The sequence below is a fragment of the Mobula hypostoma genome, chromosome X1 (assembly GCF_963921235.1).
Source record: "Mobula hypostoma chromosome X1, sMobHyp1.1, whole genome shotgun sequence".
Taxonomy (NCBI): domain Eukaryota; kingdom Metazoa; phylum Chordata; class Chondrichthyes; order Myliobatiformes; family Myliobatidae; genus Mobula; species Mobula hypostoma.
The window spans coordinates 26,129,972-26,155,754 of NC_086128.1; the positions used below are offsets into that span (position 1 = coordinate 26,129,972).

Sequence of the window (25,783 nt, forward strand, 5' to 3'; positions counted from 1 at the left end):
ACACCCCCTTGTGTCCTGCCACTAGGATAATGGATTCAATCAACCATTTCACCCCAGGTGCCCTCTTACTCTTGACCTTCTGGACTAGTCTACTATGTGGGACCTTGTCATGGGTGTGTATGGCACAGGAGGAGGCCCTTAAGACTACTAAATACTGACCCTGCCCCAACACACTGCTGGACCACACCTCTGTTCCATCAAGCCAAATGAGGGGAGCCAATCAGTCAGCAAAGCAGGGGCTAATTATCCTGAGTCTTGGGATGAATCAGTCAATGATCTCTTCCCCCAACCCACCCTCACCTTACCACTATTCAGAAATGGAGGAGGAGAGAAAAAGTGGATGAGGAAAGAGAAGGAGGGGGAGGGAAGGAAAGAGGGGAGGGAGAGAGAGGTTGAAGGAGTGTGGAAAGAAGCGAGGGGAAAGGAGGAAGGGTGGAATGGGGAGAAGGGAGAGAGAGGGTGAGAGGGAGGGAGGTGGAATGAGGAATGGATGGTGAGGGAGGGAGAGGGAGGGAGGAAGGAGGGTGAGTGAGGAAGGGAGGGAGGGAGCTGAGGGAGGAGGATGAGAGGAGTGAGGATGAGGCTGCTGTTTCTGTCTGGCAGGGCTTTTTCCGCCGGAGTATCCAGAGGAACATGGTTTACACGTGTCACCGTGACAGGAACTGCTCCATCAGTAAGGTGACGAGGAATCGATGCCAGTTCTGTCGGCTACAGAAGTGTTTCCAGGTCGGGATGTCCCGAGAGTGTAAGAGTCCCACACACTCCTCACCACACTCCTGCTCCTTTCTCTCCCTCAGCCTCTTCCCTTACCACATTCCTCCCATCTCCTCACTCCCTGCCCGTGCTGATCCTCAGCCCACTCAGTCAAGCTCATGAGATATGATATCCCGCACACAGTCCATGCCAACTCCTCCTAATCAAAACTCTGCTCCTCCAAACCACACCTCATTGTGCATTGAGGAAGTTCCGATCAGTACTGGGCAAGTAAAAGTCCGTGACTATGACAACCCTGTTGTTCCTGCACTTTCCATAATCTGTCTACACATCTGTTCCTGCGCCTCTCGGTGTCCATTGTACAATCCCCATCAGTGTGCTCCACCCAAACTGCCTCCAGTCTGTCCTCCCTGAGCCCTTCTTTTCTGTTCCTCAGTGTCTCTCACTAGCTACTTGATTGCACCCTTCCTTATTTCCTTATTTTTCTTTTTGAGTTCCACTCATATAGACTCAGTGGATGAGTCACCATTACACCCCTCTGAGTGCAGCCGTCATGTTGTCCCTGTGCAAGAACCTGTGGAACTGTGGACACAGCCTCCCCTCCATGGGCTCTGTCTACTCTTCTCAAAAACATAAGAGATTCTGCAGATGCTGCAAATCCAGAGCAACACACACTGGATGGTTGCGAAGAAAAAACATTTCAGGATGTATATATTGTATACATTTCTCTGACATTAAATGTACCTTTGAAACACAAATTCCTGGAGAAACGCAGTGGGCCAGGCAGCTTCTATGGAAATGAATAAACATCCAACGTTTCAGGTTGAGATCCAGATGAAGGGTCTCAGATCAAAACGTCGACTGTTTATTCCCTTCCATAGATGCTGCCTGACCTGCTGAGTTTCTCCAGCAATTTGTGTGTGTTAGTCTGTGCTTCCTGCTGCCTTGGTAAAGCAGCCAGAATAATCAAAGAGCCCACTCACCCCGGACATTCTCTCTTCCCCCCCCTCTCCCATCGGGCAGAAGATACGAAAGCCTGAAAGCACACACTACCAGGCTCAGGGACAGTTTCTACCCCGCTGTGATCAGACTTTTGAACTGACCACTTGTACAATGAGATGGACCCTTGACCTCACAATCTACCGTTACGGACCTTGCTTTCTGCGTGCACTGGGCTTCCTCTGTTACTGCTACACTTTATTGAGGAGATGCTGGCATTCTGAAGTAGACGAAGGAGGATACGTCCCCAGGTATATCTCAGGACATTGTGGGAAACCAGGGAAGAAGATGCTGGAGCTCTAGCAGAGACCCCTGCATCTCCCTTTGCCACAGGGAGACTGGAAGGTGGCGAATGTTGTTTCATTCTTTGAGAAGGGCTGCAAGGACAAGCCGGGGAACTTCAGACTGACATCTGGGGTGGTGGGGAAGTTACGGGAGGGGATTCTGAGTGAAGATCTATCAGTGAGGAACAGTTGGTGTGGCTTTGATTATGTTGGCTGCTACCCTGAGGCAGCTGAGTCCATGGAGAGGAGGCTGGTTTATCATTGTCACCCGTACTGAGATACAGTGAAAAGCTTGTCCTCCATACTGTTCACATGGATCAGATCATTCCACAGTGCATTGAGGTAGAACAAGGTAAAACAATAACAGAATGCAGAATAAAGTGTCACAGTTACAGAGAAAGTACAGTGTAGCCAGACAATAAGGTACAAGGTCATAACGAGGTAGACTGTAAGATCAACAGTCCGACTTATCGTACAAGTGGTCAGTTCAATGGTCTGATCACAGCGGGGTAGAAGCTGCCCTAGAGCCTGGTGGTGTGTGCTTTCAGGCTTTTGTATCTCCTGCCCAAAGGCAGGGTGGAGAAGAGAGAATGTCCGAAGTGGGAGGGACTTTGATGATATTGGCTGCTTTACTGAGGCAGTGAGTATAGACAGAGCTCATGGACATTTCTGTGATGTGCTGGTTTCCGTGATGTGCTGAGCTGTGTCCACAACTCTCTGCAGTTTCTTGTGGTTATGGGCAGAGCAGCTGTCATGTCAGTTGTGATGGTGCATGATAAAGGTCTCTTATCCACTCGACCTATACCACATCATTACCTGGGAACTTGAAGCTCTCAGCCCTGTTGTAAGGTTGTTTAAGATGTTGGTGAGGCCTAATTTGGAGCCTTGTGTGCAGTTCTGGTCACCTATCTACAGGAAAGATAGCAATAAGATTGAAAGGGTGCAGAGAAAATTTACAGGGATGTTGCCGGCACTTGAGGACAGAGTTACAGGGAAAGGCCGGAAAGGTTCGGACTTTATTCCCTGGAACACAGAAGAATGAGGGGAGACTTGATAGAGGTACTGTATACAAAATTGTGTGGCTTAGGTAGGGTGAATGCAAGCAGGCATTTTCCCCTTAGGTGGTGTGAGACTAGAACTAGAAGGCATAGGTTTAGGGTGAAAGGGGAACATGAGGGGGAGTTTCTTTACTCAGGGGTGGTGTGAGTGTGGAATGAGCTGCCAGTGGGTTTGATTGCAGTGTTTAAGCAAAATAAGTAGGGACATGGATGGGAGGGGTGTGGAGAACTATGGTCCTGTTTCTGTGTTGTAGTGCTGTATGACTGTATGACATCTCACGTCCTCTTTTTGCACTCCTGATTTCCCTCATAAACTCACCCTGACCAACCCTATACTCCTCAAGGGATTGACTCGATCCTGTATGGTGCCTCCTAATCCCCAGCTACGCCCTTAGTGTCCCTCATCAACCAGGGTTTTCTACTCCCGTCCTTGGACCGGTCTCCCCGTCTCATGGTAACAGGGAGACGCCCCCTCACCCAAAAACAACTGGTCCCCAGTCAACTCTGGCAAGTTCCTGCCAAATGCCTTCAAAGATTTCCCCAGTTAAAGATTTTAACTTGTGGACCAGTCCAAATTTTTTCCATAATAATTTGAAAATTAAAACTCTCTCCCCTCTTGCTCCCTCTCCTCCTCTCTCTCTCCCTCCCCCCCTGGACAGCGGTGCGGAATGACCGGAACGTGAGGAAGCCGCGATCCCAGGACGGGGATGCAGGGAGCTCGGAGCTGAGTGTGGAGCTGGAGGAACTGATCGAGAAAGTGTGCCGGGCCCATCAGGAAACCTTCCCTTCCCTGTGTCAGCTGGGCAAGTACACCACGGTGAGAGAGCGAGAGGGAGGGGTGAGGGGTCGGGGGGAGAGAAGGGGGGGAGAGAGAGGGGGGAGTGAGAAGGTGGGGGAGACAGAGAGGGGGAGAGAGATAGGGAGTGATGAAGGCAAGGGGGTAGACAGAGGGGGGGAGAGAGAGGGTGAAAGATGGGGGAAGGAGGAAAGAGAAAGGATAGAGAGGGGGAGAGAGGGTGAGATGGAATTGGAGAATGGGAAAGGGACCCTGTGGAAAATGATCTTTCTCTTGCTTTATTGTCTCTCCCTCCCACCACCACCTACCTCTCCATTTACTCCCCTACGCCATCTTCTCTCATCCTTCATTCACCCTCCGCATTTCCTCACCCCTTCCTCCCCTCACCTCTCCTCTGTCTGCCCTCCCACCCCGAGCTGCAGAACTCCAGCGCCGACCACCGCGTGCAGCTGGACCTGGGTCTCTGGGACAAGTTCAGTGAGCTCGCCACCAAGTGTATTATCAAGATCGTGGAGTTCGCCAAGCGGCTGCCGGGCTTCACCGGCCTCAGCATCGCCGACCAGATCACCCTGCTCAAGGCCGCCTGCCTCGACATCCTGGTCAGTGCCGCGGGGTCTGTCAGCGGTGCCTGGCGGGAGAGGAGGAGTGGGGGTAGGGTACGAGGAGCGGGAAACGGGGGGCAAGGGACAGAGAGCATTCGAATGCAGGATGTAGAATGTTGAATGTGGGACAGGCAAGTTTCTAAAACTGGTCAGGGTTACTTGTGTCATTAAACCGCTGGTACAGTTAGTCCAGGATAACACGGTGGTCCGAGGGACTGTTCATGAACTGCTCCATCTTGTGCTCCCCACTGAACCCCATGCTGTTCTTCCACTCCCCTTCCCCACCCCCCTATAGATGCTGCGTATTTGCACCCGCTACACCCCCGAGCAGGACACCATGACCTTCTCGGACGGGCTGACGTTGAACAGGACCCAGATGCACAACGCCGGCTTCGGGCCCCTCACCGACCTCCTCTTTGCCTTCGCCAGTCATCTTCTGCCCCTGGAGATGGACGACACGGAGACTGGCCTCCTCAGTGCTATCTGCCTCATCTGTGGGGGTGAGGGCCAGGGGAACACCTGCCCACCGAGTGAGACAGAGACACACACACACTTTCACACACACAGCCATCAACTCAACCAATCCACGCCAACCAGATTCCCATCTAAGCCAGTCCCATTTGCCTGTGTTTGTCCCATATCCCTCCAAAGCTTTCCTATCCCATGTACCTGTCCAAGGGTCTTTTAAATGTTGTTAATGTACCTACCTCAACCACTTCCTCTGGCAGTTACAGACCACCCTCCAGATTGGCCCTCTTGTTCCTATTGAATCTCTCCGCTAGAACCTTTAGTCCTGAACCCTCTGGTTCCCCTACCCTGAACTGTACAGAAAAAGTGTTTGGGAAACAAGACTGTGACAGATCACTTTCTATGACCCTCCGGTATCACAATGTCTTTCATGTAGTGGGGTGACCAAAACTGAACACATTACAATCGGTCCCTGTTAAATCTTTTCCCTTTCACCTTAAACCTGTTCCCTCCAGTAGTTCTTGATTCCACTGCCTGAGAGAAAGGACTGTGTGTATTTACCCTATCCAGGCCCCTCATGGTTTTAAAACCCTCGGCAAGGTCACTGCATCCACACACCCCATCCAAACTCCTAAACTCCAGGGAACAGTCTCAACCTACCAAATCCCTGAGTCCCAGGAACATCCTCTTTAAATCTCAGCACGCTTTCCAGCTGAATGGCATCTTTCCTGTAACAGTGTGACCAAAACAGTTCACGATTCTCCCAGTGCTGCCTCACCAACATCGCAAATAACTGCAGCAGAACATCCCAACACCTGTTCTCAGTGGCCTGGCTAATAAAAACCAACATGCCAAATGTCGTCTTCACATTCCTGTCTACTTGTAATGCCACTATCAGGGAACTGTGTACCTGTATCCCGAGCTCCCTCTGTTCTACAACACTCCCCTGTCATTTACCGGTCTCTCTGTGTACCTGTACCCCGAGCTCCCTCTGTTCTACAACACTCCCCTGTCATTTACCGGTCTCTCTGTGTACCTGTACCCCGAGCTCCCTCTGTTCTACAACACTCCCCTGACATTTACCAGTCTCTCTGTGTACCTGTACCCTGAGCTCCCTCTGTTCTACAACACTCCCCTGTCATTTACCAGTCTCTCTGTGTACCTGTACCCCGAGCTCCCTCTGTTCTACGACACTCCCCTGTCATTTACGAGTCTCTCTGTGTACCTGTATCCCGAGCTCCCTCTGTTCTACAACACTCCCCTGTCATTTACCGGTCTCTCTGTGTACCTGTACCCCGAGCTCCCTCTGTTCTACAACACTCCCCTGACATTTACCAGTCTCTCTGTGTACCTGTACCCTGAGCTCCCTCTGTTCTACAACACTCCCCTGTCATTTACCAGTCTCTCTGTGTACCTGTACCCCGAGCTCCCTCTGTTCTACGACACTCCCCTGTCATTTACCAGTCTCTCTGTGTACCTGTACCCCGAGCTCCCTCTGTTCTACGACACTCCCCTGTCATTTACGAGTCTCTCTGTGTACCTGTATCCCGAACTCCCTCTGTTCTACAACACTCCCCTGTCATTTACCGGTCTCTCTGTGTACCTGTACCCCGAGCTCCCTCTGTTCTACAACACTCCCCTGTCATTTACCGGTCTCTCTGTGTACCTGTACCCCGAGCTCCCTCTGTTCTACGACACTCCCCTGACATTTACCAGTCTCTCTGTGTACCTGTACCCTGAGCTCCCTCTGTTCTACGACACTCCCCTGTCATTTACGAGTCTCTCTGTGTACCTGTATCCCGAGCTCCCTCTGTTCTACAACACTCCCCTGTCATTTACCGGTCTCTCTGTGTACCTGTACCCCGAGCTCCCTCTGTTCTACAACACTCCCCTGTCATTTACCGGTCTCTCTGTGTACCTGTACCCCGAGCTCCCTCTGTTCTACAACACTCCCCTGACATTTACCAGTCTCTCTGTGTACCTGTACCCTGAGCTCCCTCTGTTCTACAACACTCCCCTGTGATTTACCGGTCTCTCAGTGTACCTGTACCCCGAGCTCCCTCTGTTCTACAACACTCCCCTGTCATTTACCGGTCTCTCTGTGTACCTGTACCCCGAGCCTCTGTTCTACAACACTCCCCTGTCATTTACCGGTCTCTCTGTGTACCTGTACCCCGAGCTCCCTCTGTTCTACAACACTCCTCTGTCATTTACCGGTCTCTCCATGTACCTGTACCCCGAGCTCCCTCTGTTCTACAACACTCCCCTGTCATTTACCGGTCTCTCTGTGTACCTGTACCCCGAGCTCCCTCTGTTCTACAACACTCCCCTGTCATTTACCGGTCTCTCAGTGTACCTGTACCCCGAGCTCCCTCTGTTCTACAACACTCCCCTGACATTTACCAGTCTCTCTGTGTACCTGTACCCTGAGCTCCCTCTGTTCTACAACACTCCCCTGTCATTTACCAGTCTCTCTGTGTACCTGTACCACGAGCTCCCTCTGTTCTACGACACTCCCCTGTCATTTACGAGTCTCTCTGTGTACCTGTATCCCGAGCTCCCTCTGTTCTACAACACTCCCCTGTCATTTACCGGTCTCTCTGTGTACCTGTACCCCGAGCTCCCTCTGTTCTACAACACTCCCCTGTCATTTACCGGTCTCTCTGTGTACCTGTACCCCGAGCTCCCTCTGTTCTACAACACTCCCCTGACATTTACCAGTCTCTCTGTGTACCTGTACCCCGAGCTCCCTCTGTTCTACAACACTCCCCTGTCATTTACCGGTCTCTCTGTGTACCTGTACCCCGAGCTCCCTCTGTTCTACAACACTCCCCTGTCATTTACCGGTCTCTCCATGTACCTGTACCCCGAGCTCCATCTGTTCTACAACACTCCCCTGTCATTTACCGGTCTCTCAGTGTACCTGTACCCCGAGCTCCCTCTGTTCTACAACACTCCCCTGTCATTTACCGGTCTCTCAGTGTACCTGTACCCCGAGCTCCCTCTGTTCGACAACACTTCCCTGTCATTTACCGGTCTCTCAGTGTACCTGTACCCCGAGCTCCCTCTGTTCTACAACACTCCCCTGTCATTTACCGGTCTCTCTGTGTACCTGTACCCCGAGCTCCCTCTGTTCTACAACACTCCCCTGTCATTTACCGGTCTCTCAGTGTACCTGTACCCCGAGCTCCCTCTGTTCTACAACACTCCCCTGACATTTACCGGTCTCTCTGTGTACCTGTACCCCGAGCTCCCTCTGTTCTACAACACTCCCCTGTCATTTACCGGTCTCTCAGTGTACCTGTACCCCGAGCTCCCTCTGTTCTACAACACTCCCCTGACATTTACCGGTCTGTCTGTGTACCTGTACCCTGAGCTCCCTCTGTTCTACAACACTCCCCTGTCATTTACCGGTCTCTCTGTGTACCTGTACCCTGAGCTCCCTCTGTTCTACAACACTCCCCTGTCATTTACCGGTCTCTCAGTGTACCTGTACCCCGAGCTCCCTCTGTTCTACAACACTCCCCTGTCATTTACCGGTCTCTCAGTGTACCTGTACCCCGAGCTCCCTCTGTTCTACAACACTCCCCTGACATTTACCAGTCTCTCTGTGTACCTGTACCCTCAGCTCCCTCTGTTCTACAACACTCCCGTCATTTACCGGTCTCTCTGTGTACCTGTACCCTGAGCTCCCTCTGTTCTACAACACTCCCCTGACATTTACCGGTCTCTCTGTGTACCTATACCTCGAGCTCCCTCTGTTCTACAACACTCCCCTGTCATTTACCAGTCTCTGTGTACCTGTACCCTGAGCTCCCTCTGTTCTACAACACTCCCCTGTCATTTACCGGTCTCTCTGTGTACCTGTACCCCGAACTCCCTCTGTTCTACAACGCTCCCCTGTCATTTACTGATCTCTCTGTGTACCTGTACCCCGAGTTTCCTCTGTTCTACGACACTCCCCTGTCATTTACCAGACTCTCTGTGTACCTGTACCCTGAGCTCGCTCTGTTCCACAACACTACCCTGTCATTTACCACTCTCTCTGTGTACCAGTACCCCGAACTCCCTCTGTTCCACAACACTCCCCTGTCATTTACTGATCTCTCTGTGTACCTGTACCCTAAGCTCCCTCTGTTGTACAACACTCCCCCGTCATTTACCGGTCTCTCTGCGTACACGTACCCCGAGCTCCCTCTGTTCTACAACACTCCCCTGTCATTTACCAGTCTCTCTGTGCACCCGTACCCCGAACTCCCTCTGTTCTACAACACTCCCCTGTCATTTACCGGTCTCTCAGTGGACCTGTACCACGAGCTCCCTCTCTTCTGCAACACTCCCCTGTCATTTACCGGTCTCTCTGTGTACCTGTACCCCGAGCTCCCTCTGTTCTACAACACTCCCCTGACATTTACCGGTCTCTCAGTGTACCTGTACCCCGAGCTCCCTCTGTTCTACAACACTCTCCTGACATTTACCAGTCTCTCTGTGTACCTGTACCCTGAGCTCCCTCTGTTCTGCAACACTCCCCTGACATTTACCGGTCTCTCTGTGTACCTGTACCCTGAGCTCCCTCTGTTCTACAACACTCCCGTCATTTACCAGTCTCTGTGTACCTGTACCCCGAGCTCCCTCTGTTCTACAACACTCCCCTGTCATTTACTGATCTCTCTGTGTACCTGTACCCCGAGTTTCCTCTGTTCTACGACACTCCCCTGACATTTACCAGTCTCTCTGTGTACCTGTACCCTGAGCGTCCTCTGTTCTACAACACTCCCCTGTCATTTACCAGTCTCTGTGTACCTGTATCCCAAGCTCCCTCTGTTCTACAACACACCCCTGTCATTTACCACTCTCTCTGTGTACCTGTACCCCGAACTCCCTCTGTTCCACAACACTCCCCTGTCATTTACCAGTCTCTTGTGTACCCGAACCCCGAGCTCCCTCTGTTCTACAACACTCCCCTGTCATTTACCAGTCTCTGTGTACCTGTACCCCGAGCTCCCTCTGATCCACAACACTCCCCTGACATTTACCGGTCTCTCTGTGTACCTGTACCCTGAGCTCCCTCTGTTCTACAACACTCCCCTGTCATTTACCGGTCTCTCTGTGTATCTGTACCCCGAGCTCCCTCTGTTCTACAACACTCCCCTGTCATTTACCAGTCTCTGTGTACCTGTACCCCGAGCTCCCTCTGATCCACAACACTCCCCTGACATTTACCGGTCTCTCTGTGTACCTGTACCCTGAGCTCCCTCTGTTCTACAACACTCCCCTGTCATTTACCAGTCTCTGTGAACCTGTACCCCGAGCTCCCTCTGTTCTACAACACTCCCCTGTCATTTACCACTCTCTCTGTGTACCTGTACTCCGAGCTCCCTCTGTTCTACAACACTCCCCTGACATTTACCAGTCTCTCTGTGTACCTGTACCCTGAGCTCCCTCTGTTCTACAACACTCCCCTGTCATTTACCGGTCTCTCAGTGTACCTGTACCCCGAGCTCCCTCTGTTCTTCAACACTCCCCTGTCATTTACCAGTCTCTGTGTACCTGTACCCCGAGCTCCCTCTGTTCGACAACACTTCCCTGTCATTTACCGGTCTCTCAGTGTACCTGTACCCCGAGCTCCCTCTGTTCTACAACACTCCCCTGTCATTTACCGGTCTCTCAGTGTACCTGTACCCCGAGCTCCCTCTGTTCTACAACACTCCCCTGTCATTTACCGGTCTCTCAGTGTACCTGTACCCCGAGCTCCCTCTGTTCTACAACACTCCCCTGACATTTACCGGTCTGTCTGTGTACCTGTACCCTGAGCTCCCTCTGTTCTACAACACTCCCCTGACATTTACCGGTCTCTCTGTGTACCTCTACCCTGAGCTCCCTCTGTTCTACAACACTCCCCTGTCATTTACCGGTCTCTCAGTGTACCTGTACCCCGAGCTGCCTGTGTTCTACAACACTCCCCTGTCATTTACCGGTCTCTCAGTGTACCTGTACCCCGAGCTCCCTCTGTTCTACAACACTCCCCTGACATTTACCAGTCTCTCTGTGTACCCGTACCCTCAGCTCCCTCTGTTCTACAACACTCCCCTGTCATTTACCGGTCTCTCTGTGTACCTGTACCCTGAGCTCCCTCTGTTCTACAACACTCCCCTGACATTTACCGGTCTCTCTGTGTACCTATACCTCGAGCTCCCTCTGTTCTACAACACTCCCCTGTCATTTACCAGTCTCTGTGTACCTGTACCCTGAGCTCCCTCTGTTCTACAACACTCCCCTGTCATTTACCGGTCTCTCTGTGTACCTGTACCCCGAACTCCCTCTGTTCTACAACGCTCCCCTGTCATTTACTGATCTCTCTGTGTACCTGTACCCCGAGTTTCCTCTGTTCTACGACACGCCCCTGTCATTTACCAGACTCTCTGTGTACCTGTACCCTGAGCTCGCTCTGTTCCACAACACTACCCTGTCATTTACCACTCTCTCTGTGTACCTGTACCCCGAACTCCCTCCGTTCCACAACACTCCCCTGTCATTTACTGATTTCTCTGTGTACCTGTACCCTAAGCTCCCTCTGTTGTACAACACTCCCCCGTCATTTACCGGTCTCTCTGCGTACACGTACCCCGAGCTCCCTCTGTTCTACAACACTCCCCTGTCATTTACCAGTCTCTCTGTGCACCCGTACCCCGAACTCCCTCTGTTCTACAACACTCCCCTGTCATTTACCGGTCTCTCAGTGGACCTGTACCACGAGCTCCCTCTCTTCTGCAACACTCCCCTGTCATTTACCGGTCTCTCTGTGTACCTGTACCCCGAGCTCCCTCTGTTCTACAACACTCCCCTGACATTTACCGGTCTCTCAGTGTACCTGTACCCCGAGCTCCCTCTGTTCTACAACACTCTCCTGACATTTACCAGTCTCTCTGTGTACCTGTACCCTGAGCTCCCTCTGTTCTACAACACTCCCCTGACATTTACCGGTCTCTCTGTGTACCTGTACCCTGAGCTCCCTCTGTTCTACAACACTCCCGTCATTTACCAGTCTCTCTGTGTACCTGTACCCTGAGCTCCCTCTGTTCTACAACACTCCCGTCATTTACTGATCTCTCTGTGTACCTGTACCCCGAGTTTCCTCTGTTCTACGACACTCCCCTGTCATTTACCAGTCTCTCTGTGTACCTGTACCCTGAGCTCCCTCTGTTCTACAACACTCCCCTGTCATTTACCAGCCTCTGTGTACCTGTATCCCAAGCTCCCTCTGTTCTACAACACACCCCTGTCATTTACCACTCTCTCTGTGTACCTGTACCCCGAACTCCCTCTGTTCCACAACACTCCCCTGTCATTTACCATTCTCTGTGTACCTGTACCCCGAGCTCCCTCTGATCCACAACACTCCCCTGACATTTACCGGTCTCTCTGTGTACCTGTACCCTGAGCTCCCTCTGTTCTACAACACTCCCGTCATTTACCAGTCTCTGTGTACCTGTACCCCGAGCTCCCTCTGTTCTTCAACACTCCCCTGTCGTTTACCGGTCTCTCTGTGTACCTGTACCCCGAGCTCCCTCAGTTCTACAACACTCCGCAGTCATTTAACACTCTCTCTGTGTACCTGTACCCAGAGCTCCCTCTGTTCTTCAACACTCCCCTGTCATTTACCGGTCTCTCTGTGTACCTGTACCCTGAGCTCCCTCTGTTCGACAACACTCCCCTGTCATTTACCGGTCTCTCTGTGTACCTGTACCCCGAGCTCCCTCTGTTCTACAACACTCCCCAGTCATTTACCATTCTCTCTGTCGACCCGTACCCCGAGCTCCCTCTGTTCTACAACACTCCCCTGACATTTACCAGTCTCTCTGTGTACCTGTACCCCGAGCTCCCTCTGCTCTGCAACACTCCCCTGTCATTTACCGGTCTCTCTGTACCTGTACCCCGAGCTCCCTCTGTTCTACAGCACTCCCCTGACATTTACCGGTCTCTCTGTGTACCTGTACCCCGAGCTCCCTCTGTTCTTCAACACTCCCCTGTCATTTACCAGTCTCTCTGTGTACCTGTACCCCGAGCTCGCTCTGTTCTACAACACTCCCCTGTCATTTACTGATCTCTCTGTGTACCTGTACCCTGAGCTCCCTCTGTTCTACAACACTCCCCTGTCATTTACCAGTCTCTCTGTGTACCTGTACCCCGAGCTCCCTCTGTTCTACAACACTCCCCTGTCATTTACCAGTCTCTGTGTACCTGTACCCCGAGCTCCCTCTGTTCTACAACACTCCCCTGTCATTTACCTTTCTCTCTGTGTACCTGTACCCCGAGCTCGCTCTGTTCTACAACACTCCCCTGACATTTACCAGTCGCTCTGTGTACCTGTACCCTGAGCTCCCTGTGTTCTACAACACTCCCCTGTCATTTTCCGGTCTCTGTGTACCTGTACCCCGAGCTCCCTCTGTTCTACAACACTCCCCTGTCATTTACCACTCTCTCTGTGTACCTGTACCCCGAGCTCCCTCTGTTCTTCAACACTCCCCTGTCATTTACCGGTCTCTCTGTATACCCGAACCCCGAGCTCCCTCTGTTCTACAACACTCCCCTGTCATTTACCAGTCTCTGTGTACCTGTACCACGAGCTCCCTCTGATCCACAACACTCCCTTGTCATTTACCGGTCTCTCTGTGTACCTGTATCCCGAGCTTCCTCTGTTCTACAACACTCCCCTGTCATTTACCGGTCTCTCTGTGTACCTGTACCCCGAGCCTCTGTTCTGCAACACTCCCCTGTCATTTACCGGTCTCTCTGTGTACCTGTACCCCGAGCTCCCTCTGTTCTACAACACTCTCCTGACATATACCAGTCTGTCTGTGTACCTGTACCCCGAGCTCCCTCTGTTCTACAACACTCCCCTGTCATTTACCGGTCTCTCTGTACCTGTAACCTGAGCTCCCTCTGTTCGACAACACTCCCCTGTCATTTACCGGTCTCTCTGTGTACCTGTACCCCGAGCTCCGTCTGTTCTACAACACTCCCCTGACATTTACCGGTCTCTCTGTGTATCTGTACCCCGAGCTCCCTCTGTTCTACAACACTCCCCTGTCATTTACCATTCTCTCTGTGTACCCGTACCCCGAGCTCCCTCTGTTCTACAACACTCCCCTGTCATTTACCGGTCTCTCTGCGTACCTGTACCCTGAGCTCCCTCTGTTCGACAAAACTCCCCTGTCATTTACCGGTCTCTCTGTGTACCTGTACCCCGAGCTCCCTCTGTTCTACAACACTCCCCTGTCATTTACCATTCTCTCTGTGTACCCGTACCCCGAGCTCCCTCTGTTCTACAACACTCCCCTGACATTTACCAGTCTCTCTGTGTACCTGTACCCCGAGCTCCCTCTGCTCTGCAACACTCCCCTGTCATTTACCGGTCTCTCTGGACCTGTACCCCGAGCTCCCTCTGTTCTACAGCACTCCCCTGACATTTACCGGTCTCTCTGTGTACCTGTACCCCGAGCTCCCTCTGTTCTTCAACACTCCCCTGTCATTTACCAGTCTCTCTGTGTACCTGTACCCCGAGCTCCCTCTGTTCTACAACACTCCCCTGTCATTTACCGGTCTCTGTGTACCTGTACCCTGAGCTCCCTCTGTTCTACAACACTCCCCTGTCATTTACCAGTCTCTCTGTGTACCTGTATCCCGAGCTCACTGTGTTCTACAACACTCCCCTGTCATTTACCATTCTCTCTGTGTACCTGTACCCCGAGCTCCCTCTGTTCTACAACACTCCCCTGTCATTTACCAGTCTCTGTGTACCTGTACCCCGAGCTCCCTCTGTTCTACAACACTCCCCTGTCATTTACCTTTCTCTCTGTGTACCTGTACCCCGAGCTCGCTCTGTTCTACAACACTCCCCTGACATTTACCAGTCTCTCTGTGTACCTGTACCCTGAGCTCCCTGTGTTCTACAACACTCCCCTGTCATTTACCGGTCTCTCTGTGTACCTGTACCCCGAGCTCCCTCTGTTCTACAACACTCCCCTGTCATTTACCACTCTCTCTGTTTACCTGTACCCTGAGCTCCCTCTGTTCTTCAACACTCCCCTGTCATTTACCGGTCTCTCTGTGTACCTGTACCCCGAGCTCCCTCTGTTCTTCAACACTCCCCTGTCATTTACCAGTCTCTCTGTGTACCCGAACCCCGAGCTCCCTCTGTTCTACAGCACTCCCCTGTCATTTACCAGTCTCTGTGTACCTGTACCCCGAGCTCCCTCTGATCCACAACACTCCCTTGTCATTTACCGGTCTCTCTGTGTACCTGTACCCTGAGCTCCCTCTGTTCTACAACACTCCCCTGACATTTACCAGTCTCTCTGTGTATCTGTATCCCGAGCTCCCTCTGTTCTACAACACTCCCCTGTCATTTACCAGTCTCTGTGTACCTGTACCCCGAGCTCCCTCTGTTCTACAACACTCCCCTGTCATTTACCAGTCTCTGTGTACCTGTACCCCGAGCTCCCTCTGTTCTACAACACTCCCCTGTCATTTACCTTTCTCTCTGTGTACCTGTACCCCGAGCTCGCTCTGTTCTACAACACTCCCCTGACATTTACCAGTCTCTCTGTGTACCTGTACCCTGAGCTCCCTGTGTTCTACAACACTCCCCTGTCATTTACCGGTCTCTGTGTACCTGTACCCCGAGCTCCCTCTGTTCTACAACACTCCCCTGTCATTTACCACTCTCTCTGTTTACCTGTACCCTGAGCTCCCTCTGTTCTTCAACACTCCCCTGTCATTTACCGGTCTCTCTGTGTACCTGTACCCCGAGCTCCCTCTGTTCTTCAACACTCCCCTGTCATTTACCAGTCTCTCTGTGTACCCGAACCCCGAGCTCCCTCTGTTCTACAGCACTCCCCTGTCATTTACCAGTCTCTGTGTACCTGTACCCCGAGCTCCCTCTGATCCACAACACTCCCTTGTCATTTACCGGTCTCTCTGTGTACCTGTACCCTGAGCTCCCTCTGTTCTACAACACTCCCCTGACATTTACCAGTCTCTCTGTGTATCTGTATCCCGAGCTCCCTCTGTTCTACAACACTCCCCTGTCATTTACCGGTCTCTCTGTGTACCTGTACCCCGAGCCTCTGTTCTACAACACTCCCCTGTCATTTACCGGTCTCTCTGTGTACCTGTACCCTGAGCTCCCTCTGTTCTACAACACTCCCCTGTCATTTACCAGTCTGTCTGTGTACCTGTACCCCGAGCTCCCTCTGTTCTACAACACTCCCCTGTCATTTACCGGTCTCTCTGTGTACCTGTACCCTGAGCTCCCTCTGTTCTACAACACTCCCCTGTCATTTACCGGTCTCTCTGTACCTGTAACCTGAGCTCCCTCTGTTCGACAACACTCCCCTGTCATTTACCGGTCTCTCTGTGTACCTGTACCCCGAGCTCCCTCTGTTCTACAACACTCCCCTGACATTTACAGGTCTCTCTGTGTATCTGTACCCCGAGCTCCCTCTGTTCTACAACACTCCCCTGTGATTTACCGGTCTCTCTGTGTATCTGTACCCCGAGCTCCCTCTGTTCTACAACACTCCCCTGTGATTTACCGGTCTCTCTGTGTACCCGTACCCCGAGCTCCCTCTGTTCTACAACACTCCCCTGTCATTTACCGGTCTCTCAGTGTACCTGTACCCCGAGCTCCCGCTGTTCTTCAACACTCCCCTGTCATTTACCGGTCTCTCTGTGTACCTGTACCCCGAGCTCCCTCTGTTCCACAACACACCCCTGTCATTTACCAGTCTCTGTGTACCTGTACCCCGAGCTCCCTCTGTTCTACAACACTCCCCTGTCATTTACCGGTCTCTCAGTGTACCTGTACCCCGAGCTCCCTCTGTTCTACAACACTCCCCTGACATTTACCAGTCTCTCTGTGTACCTGTACCCCGAGCTCCCTCTGTTTTACAACACTCCCCTGTCATTTACCGGTCTCTCTGTGTACCTGTACACCGAGCTCCCTCTGTTCTACAACACTCCCCTGTCATTTACCAGTCTCTGTGTACCTGTACCCCGAGCTCCCTCTGTTCTACAACACTCCCCTGTCATTTACCGGTCTCTCTGTGTACCTGTACCCTGAGCTCCCTCTGTTCTACAACACTCCCCTGACATTTACCGGTCTCTCTGTGTACCTATACCTCGAGCTCCCTCTGTTCTACAACACACCCCTGTCATTTACCAGTCTCTGTGTACCTATACCCTGAGCTCCCTCTGTTCTACAACACTCCCCTGTGATTTACCGGTCTCTCTGTGTATCTGTACCCCGAGCTCCCTCTGTTCTACAACACTCCCCTGTGATTTACCGGTCTCTCAGTGTACCTGTACCCCGAGCTCCCTCTGTTCTACAACACTCCCCTGTGATTTACCGGTCTCTCTGTGTACCCGTACCCCGAGCTCCCTCTGTTCTACAACACTCCCCTGTCATTTACCGGTCTCTCAGTGTACCTGTACCCCGAGCTCCCTCTGTTCTACAACACTCCCCTGACATTTACCAGTCTCTCTGTGTACCTGTACCCCGAGCTCCCTCTGTTCTACAACACTCCCCTGTCATTTACCGGTCTCTCTGTGTACCTGTACCCTGAGCTCCCTCTGTTCTACAACACTCCCCTGACATTTACCGGTCTCTCTGTGTACCTATACCTCGAGCACCCTCTGTTCTACAACACACCCCTGTCATTTACCAGTCTCTGTGTACCTATACCCTGAGCTCCCTCTGTTCTACAACACTCCCCTGTCATTTACCGGTCTCTCTGTGTACCTGTACCCCGAGCTCCCTCTGTTCTACAACGCTCCCCTGTCATTTACCGGTCTCTCTGTGTACCTGTACCCCGAGCTCCCTCTGTTCTACAACACTCCCCTGTCATTTACTGATCTCTCTGTGTACCTGTACCCCGAGTTTCCTCTGTTCTATGACACTCCCCTGTCATTTACCAGACTCTCTGTGTACCTGTACCCTGAGCTCCCTCTGTTCTACAACACTACCCTGTCATTTACCACTCTCTCTGTGTACCTGTACCCCGAACTCCCTTTGTTCCACAACACTCCCCTGTCATTTACTGATCTCTCTGTGTACCTGTACCCCGAGCTCCCTCTGTTCTACAACACGCCCCTGTCAGTTACTGATCTCTCTGTGTACCTGTACCCCGAGCTCCCTCTGTTCTACAACACTCCCCTGTCATTTACCAGTCTCTCTGTGCACCTGTACCCCGAGCTCCCTCTGTTCTACAACACTCCCCTGTCATTTACCGGTCTCTGTGTACCTGTATCCCGAGCTCACCGTGTTCTACAACACTCCCCTGTCATTTACCATTCTCTCTGTGTACCTGTACCCCGAGCTCCCTCTGTTCTACAACACTCCCCTGTCATTTACCAGTCCCTGTGTACCTGTACCCCAAGCTCCCTCTGTTCTACAACACTCCCCTGTCATTTACCGGTCTCTCTGTGTACCTGTACCCTGAGCTCCCTCTGTTCTACAACACTACCCTGTCATTTACCGGTCTCTCTGTGTACCTGTACCCCGAGCTCCCTCTGTTCTACAGCACTCCCCTGTCATTTACCAGTCTCTCTGTGAACCCTTACCCCGAGCTCCCTCTGCTCTACAACAGTCCCCCGTCATTTACCAGTCTCTCTGTATACCTGTACCTTGAGCTCCCTCTGTTCTACAACACTCCCCTGTCATTTACCGGTCTCTCTGTGTACCCGTACCCTGAGCTCCGTCAGTTCTACAACACTCCCCTGTCATTAACCACTCTCTCTGTGTACCTGTACTCTGAGCTCCCTCTGTTCTACAACACTCCCCTGTCATTTACCATTCTCTCTGTTTACCCGTACCCCGAGCTCCCTCTGTTCTACAACACTCCCCTGTCATTTACTGGTCTCTCTGTGTACCTGTACCCTGAGCTCCCTCTGTTCTACAACACTCCCCTGTCATTTACCGGTCTCTCTCTGTACCTGTACCCTGAGCTCCCTCTGTTCTACAACACTCCCCTGACATTTACCGGTCTCTCTGTGTACCTGTACCCCGAGTTCCCTCTGTTCTACAACACTCCCCTGTCATTTACCAGTCTCTCTGTGTACCTGTACCCCGAGCTCCCTCTGTTCTACAACACTCGCCTGTCATTTACCAGTCTCTCTGTGTACCTGTACCCCGAGCTCCCTGTGTTCTTCAACACTCCCCTGTCATTTACCGGTCTCTCTGTGTACCTGTACCCCGAGCTCCCTCTGTTCTACAACACTCTCCTGACATATACCAGTCTCTCTGTGTACCTGTACCCCGAGCTCCCTCTGTTCTACAACACTCCCCTGTCATTTGCCAGTCTCTTCGTATACCTGTACCCCGAGCTCCCTCTGTGCTACAACACTCCCCTGTCATTTACCGGTCTCTCTGTACCTGTACCCTGAGCTCCCTCAGTTCTACAACACTCCCCTGTCATTTACCACTCTCTCTGTGTACCTGTACCCCGAGCTCCCTCTGTTCTACAACACTCCCCTGTCATTTACCAGTCTCTCTGTGTACCTGTACCCTGAGCTCCCTCTGTTCTACAACACTCCCCTGTCATTTACCGGTCTCTCTGTGTACCTGTACCCTGAGCTCCCTCTGTTCTACAACACTCCCCTGACATTTACCAGTCTCTCTGTGTACCTGTACCCCGAGCTCCCTCTGTTCTTCAACACTCCCCTGTCATTTACCGGTCTCTCTGTGTACCTGTACCCCGAGCTCCCTCTGTTCTTCAACACTCCCCTGTCATTTACCGGTCTCTCTGTGTACCTGTACCCCGAGCTCTCTCTGTTCTTCAACACTCCCCTGTCATTTACCAGTCTCTCTGTGTACCTGTACCTCGAGCTCCCTCTGTTCTACAACACTCCCCTGTCATTTACCAGTCTCTCTGTGTACCCGTACCCCGAGCTCCCTCTGTTCTACAACACTCCCCTGTCATTTCCCAGTCTCTCTGTGTACCTGTACCCCGAGCTCCCTCTGTTCTACAACACTCCCCTGTCATTTACCGGTCTCTCTGTGTACCTGTACCCCGAGCTCCCTCTGTTCTACAACACTCCCCTGACATTTACCAGTCTCTCTGTGTACCTGCACCCCGAGCTCCCTCTGTTCTTCAACACTCCCCTGTCATTTACCGGTCTCTCTGTGTACCTGTACCCTGAGCTCCCTCTGTTCTACAATACTCCCCTGACATTTACCGGTCTCTCTGTGTACCTGTACCCTGAGCTCCCTCTGTTCTACAACACTCCCCTGACATTTACCAGTCTCTCTGTGTACCTGTACCCTGAGCTCCCTCTGTTCTACAACACTCCCCTGTCATTTACCGGTCTCTCTGTGTACCTGTACCCTGAGCTCCCTCTGTTCTACAACACTCCCCTGACATTTACCGGTCTCTCTGTGTACCTATACCTCGAGCTCCCTCTGTTCTACAACACACCCCTGTCATTTACCAGTCTCTGTGTACCTGTACCCTGAGCTCCCTCTGTTCTACAACACTCCCCTGTCATTTACTGGTCTCTCTGTGTACCTGTACCCCGAGCTCCCTCTGTTCTACAACACTCCCCTGTCATTTACTGATCTCTCTGTGTACCTGTACCCCAAGTTTCCTCTGTTCTACGACACTCCCCTGTCATTTACCAGACTCTCTGTGTACCTGTACCCTGAGCTCCCTCTGTTCTACAACACTACCCTGTCATTTACCACTCTCTCTGTGTACCTGTACCCCGAACTCCCTTTGTTCCACAACACTCCCCTGTCATTTACTGATCTCTCTGTGTACCTGTACCCCGAGCTCCCTCTGTTCTACAACACGCCCCTGTCAGTTACTGATCTCTCTGTGTACCTGTACCCCGAGCTCCCTCTGTTCTACAACACTCCCCCGTCATTTACCAGTCTCTCTGTGTACCTGTACCCTGAGCTCCCTCTGTTGTACAACACTCCCCCGTCATTTACCGGTCTCTCTGCGTACACGTACCCCGAGCTCCCTCTGTTCTACAACACTCCCCTGTCATTTACCGGTCTCTGTGTACCTGTACCCTGAGCTCCCTCTGTTCTACAACACTCCCCTGTCATTTACCAGTCTCTCTGTGTACCTGTATCCCGAGCTCACTGTGTTCTACAACACTCCCCTGTCATTTACCATTCTCTCTGTGTACCTGTACCCCGAGCTCCCTCTGTTCTACAACACTCCCCTGTCATTTACCAGTCTCTGTGTACCTGTACCCCGAGCTCCCTCTGTTCTTCAACACTCCCCTGTCATTTACCGGTCTCTCTGTGTACCTGTACCCCGAGCTCCCTCTGTTCTACAACACTCCCCTGACATTTACCAGTCTCTCTGTGTACCTGTACCCCGAGCTCCCTCCGTTCTACAACACTCCCCTGTCATTTACCGGTCTCTCTGTGTACCTGTACCCTGAGCTCCCTCTGTTCTACAATACTCCCCTGACATTTACCGGTCTCTCTGTGTACCTGTACCCTGAGCTCCCTCTGTTCTACAACACTCCCCTGACATTTACCAGTCTCTCTGTGTACCTGTACCCTGAGCTCCCTCTGTTCTACAACACTCCCCTGACATTTACCGGTCTCTCTGTGTACCTATACCTCGAGCTCCCTCTGTTCTACAACACACCCCTGTCATTTACCAGTCTCTGTGTACCTGTACCCTGAGCTCCCTCTGTTCTACAACACTCCCCTGTCATTTACTGATCTCTCTGTGTACCTGTACCCCAAGTTTCCTCTGTTCTACGACACTCCCCTGTCATTTACCAGACTCTCTGTGTACCTGTATCCTGAGCTCCCTCTGTTCTACAACACTACCCTGTCATTTATCAGTCTCTCTGTGTACCTGTACCCCGAACTCCCTTTGTTCCACAACACTCCCCTGTCATTTACTGATCTCTCTGTGTACCTGTACCCCGAGCTCCCTCTGTTCTACAACACGCCCCTGTCAGTTACTGATCTCTCTGTGTACCTGTACCCCGAGCTCCCTCTGTTCTACAACAGTCCCCCGTCATTTACCAGTCTCTCTGTGTACCTGTACCCTGAGCTCCCTCTGTTGTACAACACTCCCCCGTCATTTACCGGTCTCTCTGCGTACACGTACCCCGAGCTCCCTCTGTTCTACAACACTCCCCTGTCATTTACCAGTCTCTCTGTGCACCTGTACCCCGAGCTCCCTCTGTTCTACAACATTCCCCTGTCATTTACCGGTCTCTGTGTACCTGTACCCTGAGCTCCCTCTGTTCTACAACACTCCCCTGTCATTTACCAGTCTCTCTGTGTACCTGTATCCCGAGCTCACTGTGTTCTACAACACTCCCCTGTCATTTACCATTCTCTCTGTGTACCTGTACCCCGAGCTCCCTCTGTTCTACAACACTCCCCTGTCATTTACCAGTCTCTGTGTACCTGTACCCTGAGCTCCCTCTGTTCTACAACACTCCCCTGTCAGTTACTGATCTCTCTGTGTACCTGTACCCCGAGCTCCCTCTGTTCTACAACACTCCCCCGTCATTTACCAGTCTCTCTGTGTACCTGTACCCTGAGCTCCCTCTGTTGTACAACACTCCCCCGTCATTTACCGGTCTCTCTGCGTACACGTACCCCGAGCTCCCTCTGTTCTACAACACTCCCCTGTCATTTACCGGTCTCTGTGTACCTGTACCCTGAGCTCCCTCTGTTCTACAACACTCCCCTGTCATTTACCAGTCTCTCTGTGTACCTGTATCCCGAGCTCACTGTGTTCTACAACACTCCCCTGTCATTTACCATTCTCTCTGTGTACCTGTACCCCGAGCTCCCTCTGTTCTACAACACTCCCCTGTCATTTACCAGTCTCTGTGTACCTGTACCCCGAGCTCCCTCTGTTCTTCAACACTCCCCTGTCATTTACCGGTCTCTCTGTGTACCTGTACCCCGAGCTCCCTCTGTTCTACAACACTCCCGTGACATTTACCAGTCTCTCTGTGTACCTGTACCCCGAGCTCCCTCCGTTCTTCAACACTCCCCTGTCATTTACCGGTCTCTCTGTGTACCTGTACCCTGAGCTCCCTCTGTTCTACAATACTCCCCTGACATTTACCGGTCTCTCTGTGTACCTGTACCCTGAGCTCCCTCTGTTCTACAACACTCCCCTGACATTTACCAGTCTCTCTGTGTACCTGTACCCTGAGCTCCCTCTGTTCTACAACACTCCCCTGACATTTACCGGTCTCTCTGTGTACCTATACCTCGAGCTCCCTCTGTTCTACAACACACCCCTGTCATTTACCAGTCTCTGTGTACCTGTACCCTGAGCTCCCTCTGTTCTACAACACTCCCCTGTCATTTACTGATCTCTCTGTGTACCTGTACCCCAAGTTTCCTCTGTTCTACGACACTCCCCTGTCATTTACCAGACTCTCTGTGTACCTGTATCCTGAGCTCCCTCTGTTCTACAACACTACCCTGTCATTTATCAGTCTCTCTGTGTACCTGTACCCCGAACTCCCTTTGTTCCACAACACTCCCCTGTCATTTACTGATCTCTCTGTGTACCTGTACCCCGAGCTCCCTCTGTTCTACAACACGCCCCTGTCAGTTACTGATCTCTCTGTGTACCTGTACCCCGAGCTCCCTCTGTTCTACAACAGTCCCCCGTCATTTACCAGTCTCTCTGTGTACCTGTACCCTGAGCTCCCTCTGTTGTACAACACTCCCCCGTCATTTACCGGTCTCTCTGCGTACACGTACCCCGAGCTCCCTCTGTTCTACAACACTCCCCTGTCATTTACCAGTCTCTCTGCACCTGTACCCCGAGCTCCCTCTGTTCTACAACACTCCCCTGTCATTTACCGGTCTCTGTGTACCTGTACCCTGAGCTCCCTCTGTTCTACAACACTCCCCTGTCATTTACCAGTCTCTCTGTGTACCTGTATCCCGAGCTCACTGTGTTCTACAACACTCCCCTGTCATTTACCATTCTCTCTGTGTACCTGTACCCCGAGCTCCCTCTGTTCTACAACACTCCCCTGTCATTTACCAGTCTCTGTGTACCTGTACCCTGAGCTCCCTCTGTTCTACAACACTCCCCTGTCATTTACCATTCTCTCTGTGTACCTGTACCCCAAGCTCCCTCTGTTCTACAACACTTCCCTGTCATTTACCGGTCTCTCTGTGTACCTGTACCCTGAGCTCCCTCTGTTCTACAACACTCCCCTGTCATTTACCGGTCTCTCTGTGTACCTGTACCCCAAGCTCCCTCTGTTCTACAACACTACCCTGTCATTTACCGGTCTCTCTGTGTACCTGTACCCCGAGCTCCCTCTGTTCTACAGCACTCCCCTGTCATTTACCAGTCTCTCTGTGAACCCTTACCCCGAGCTCCCTCTGCTCTACAACAGTCCCCCGTCATTTACCAGTCTCTCTGTATACCTGTACCTTGAGCTCCCTCTGTTCTACAACACTCCCCTGTCATTTACCGGTCTCTCTGTGTACCCGTACCCTGAGCTCCGTCAGTTCTACAACACTCCCCTGTCATTAACCACTCTCTCTGTGTACCTGTACTCTGAGCTCCCTCTGTTCTACAACACTCCCCTGTCATTTACCATTCTCTCTGTGTACCCGTACCCCGAGCTCCCTCTGTTCTACAACACTCCCCTGTCATTTACCGGTCTCTCTGTGTACCTGTACCCTGAGCTCCCTCTGTTCTACAACACTCCCCTGTCATTTACCGGTCTCTCTGTGTACCTGTACCCCGAGCTCCCTCTGTTCTACAACACTACCCTGTCATTTACCGGTCTCTCTGTGTACCTGTACCCGGAGCTCCCTCTGTTCTACAACACTCCCCTGTCATTTACCAGTCTCTCTGTGTACCTGTACCCCGAGCTCCCTCTGTTCTACAACACTCCCCTGTCATTTACCGGTCTCTCGGTATACCTGTATCCCGAGCTCCCTCTGTTCTACAACACTCCCCTGTCATTTACCGGTCTCTCTGTGTACCTGTACCCTGAGCTCCCTCTGTTCTACAACGCTCCCCTGTCATTTACCGGTCTCTCTGTGTACCTGTACCCCGAGCTCCCTCTGTTCTACAACACTCCCCTGTCATTTACCATTCTCTCTGTGTACCCGTACCCCGAGCTCCCTCTGTTCTACAACACTCCCCTGACATTTACCAGTCTCTCTGTGTACCTGTACCCTGAGCTCCCTCTGTTCTACAACACTCCCCTGTCATTTACCGGTCTCTCTCTGTCCCTGTACCCCGAGCTCCCTCTTTTCTACAGCACTCCCCTGTCATTTACCAGTCTCTCTGTGTACCTATACCCCGAGCTCCCTCTGTTCTACAACACTCCCCTGTCATTTCCCAGTCTCTCTGTGTACCTGTACCCCGAGCTCCCTCAGTTCTGCAACACTCCCCTGTCATTTACCACTCTCTCTGTGTACCTGTACCCCGAGCTCCCTCTGTTCTACAACACTCCCCTGTCATTTACCATTCTCTCTGTGTACCTGTACCCCGAGCTCCCTCTGTTCTACAACACTCCCCTGTCATTTACCAGTCTCTCTGTGTACCTGTACCCCGAGCTCCCTCTGTTCTACAACACTCCCCTGTCATTTACCAGTCTCTCTGTGTACCTGTACCCCGAGCTCCCTGTGTTCTTCAACACTCCCCTGTCATTTACCGGTCTCTCTGTGTACCTGTACCCCGAGCTCCCTCTGTTCTACAACACTCTCCTGACATATACCAGTCTCTCCGTGTACCTGTACCCCGAGCTCCCTCTGTTCTACAACACTCCCCTGTCATTTGCCAGTCTCTTCGTATACCTGTACCCCGAGCTCCCTCTGTGCTA

The 25,783-nt window shown here is 52.1% G+C and overlaps 1 protein-coding gene across 1 annotated transcript in view; it reads left to right on the forward strand.

Annotated features, from left to right (window-relative positions):
• LOC134340339 (retinoic acid receptor gamma-like) overlaps positions 1 to 25,783 on the forward strand; it is a 43,732-nt gene that overhangs the window by 12,633 nt on the left and 5,316 nt on the right. The window contains exons 4-7 of the mRNA XM_063037463.1: positions 604 to 745; positions 3,715 to 3,872; positions 4,274 to 4,450; positions 4,749 to 4,953. Of these exons, the coding sequence (XP_062893533.1) occupies positions 604 to 745; positions 3,715 to 3,872; positions 4,274 to 4,450; positions 4,749 to 4,953 (682 nt within the window). The remainder of the gene's footprint in view (positions 1 to 603; positions 746 to 3,714; positions 3,873 to 4,273; positions 4,451 to 4,748; positions 4,954 to 25,783) is intronic.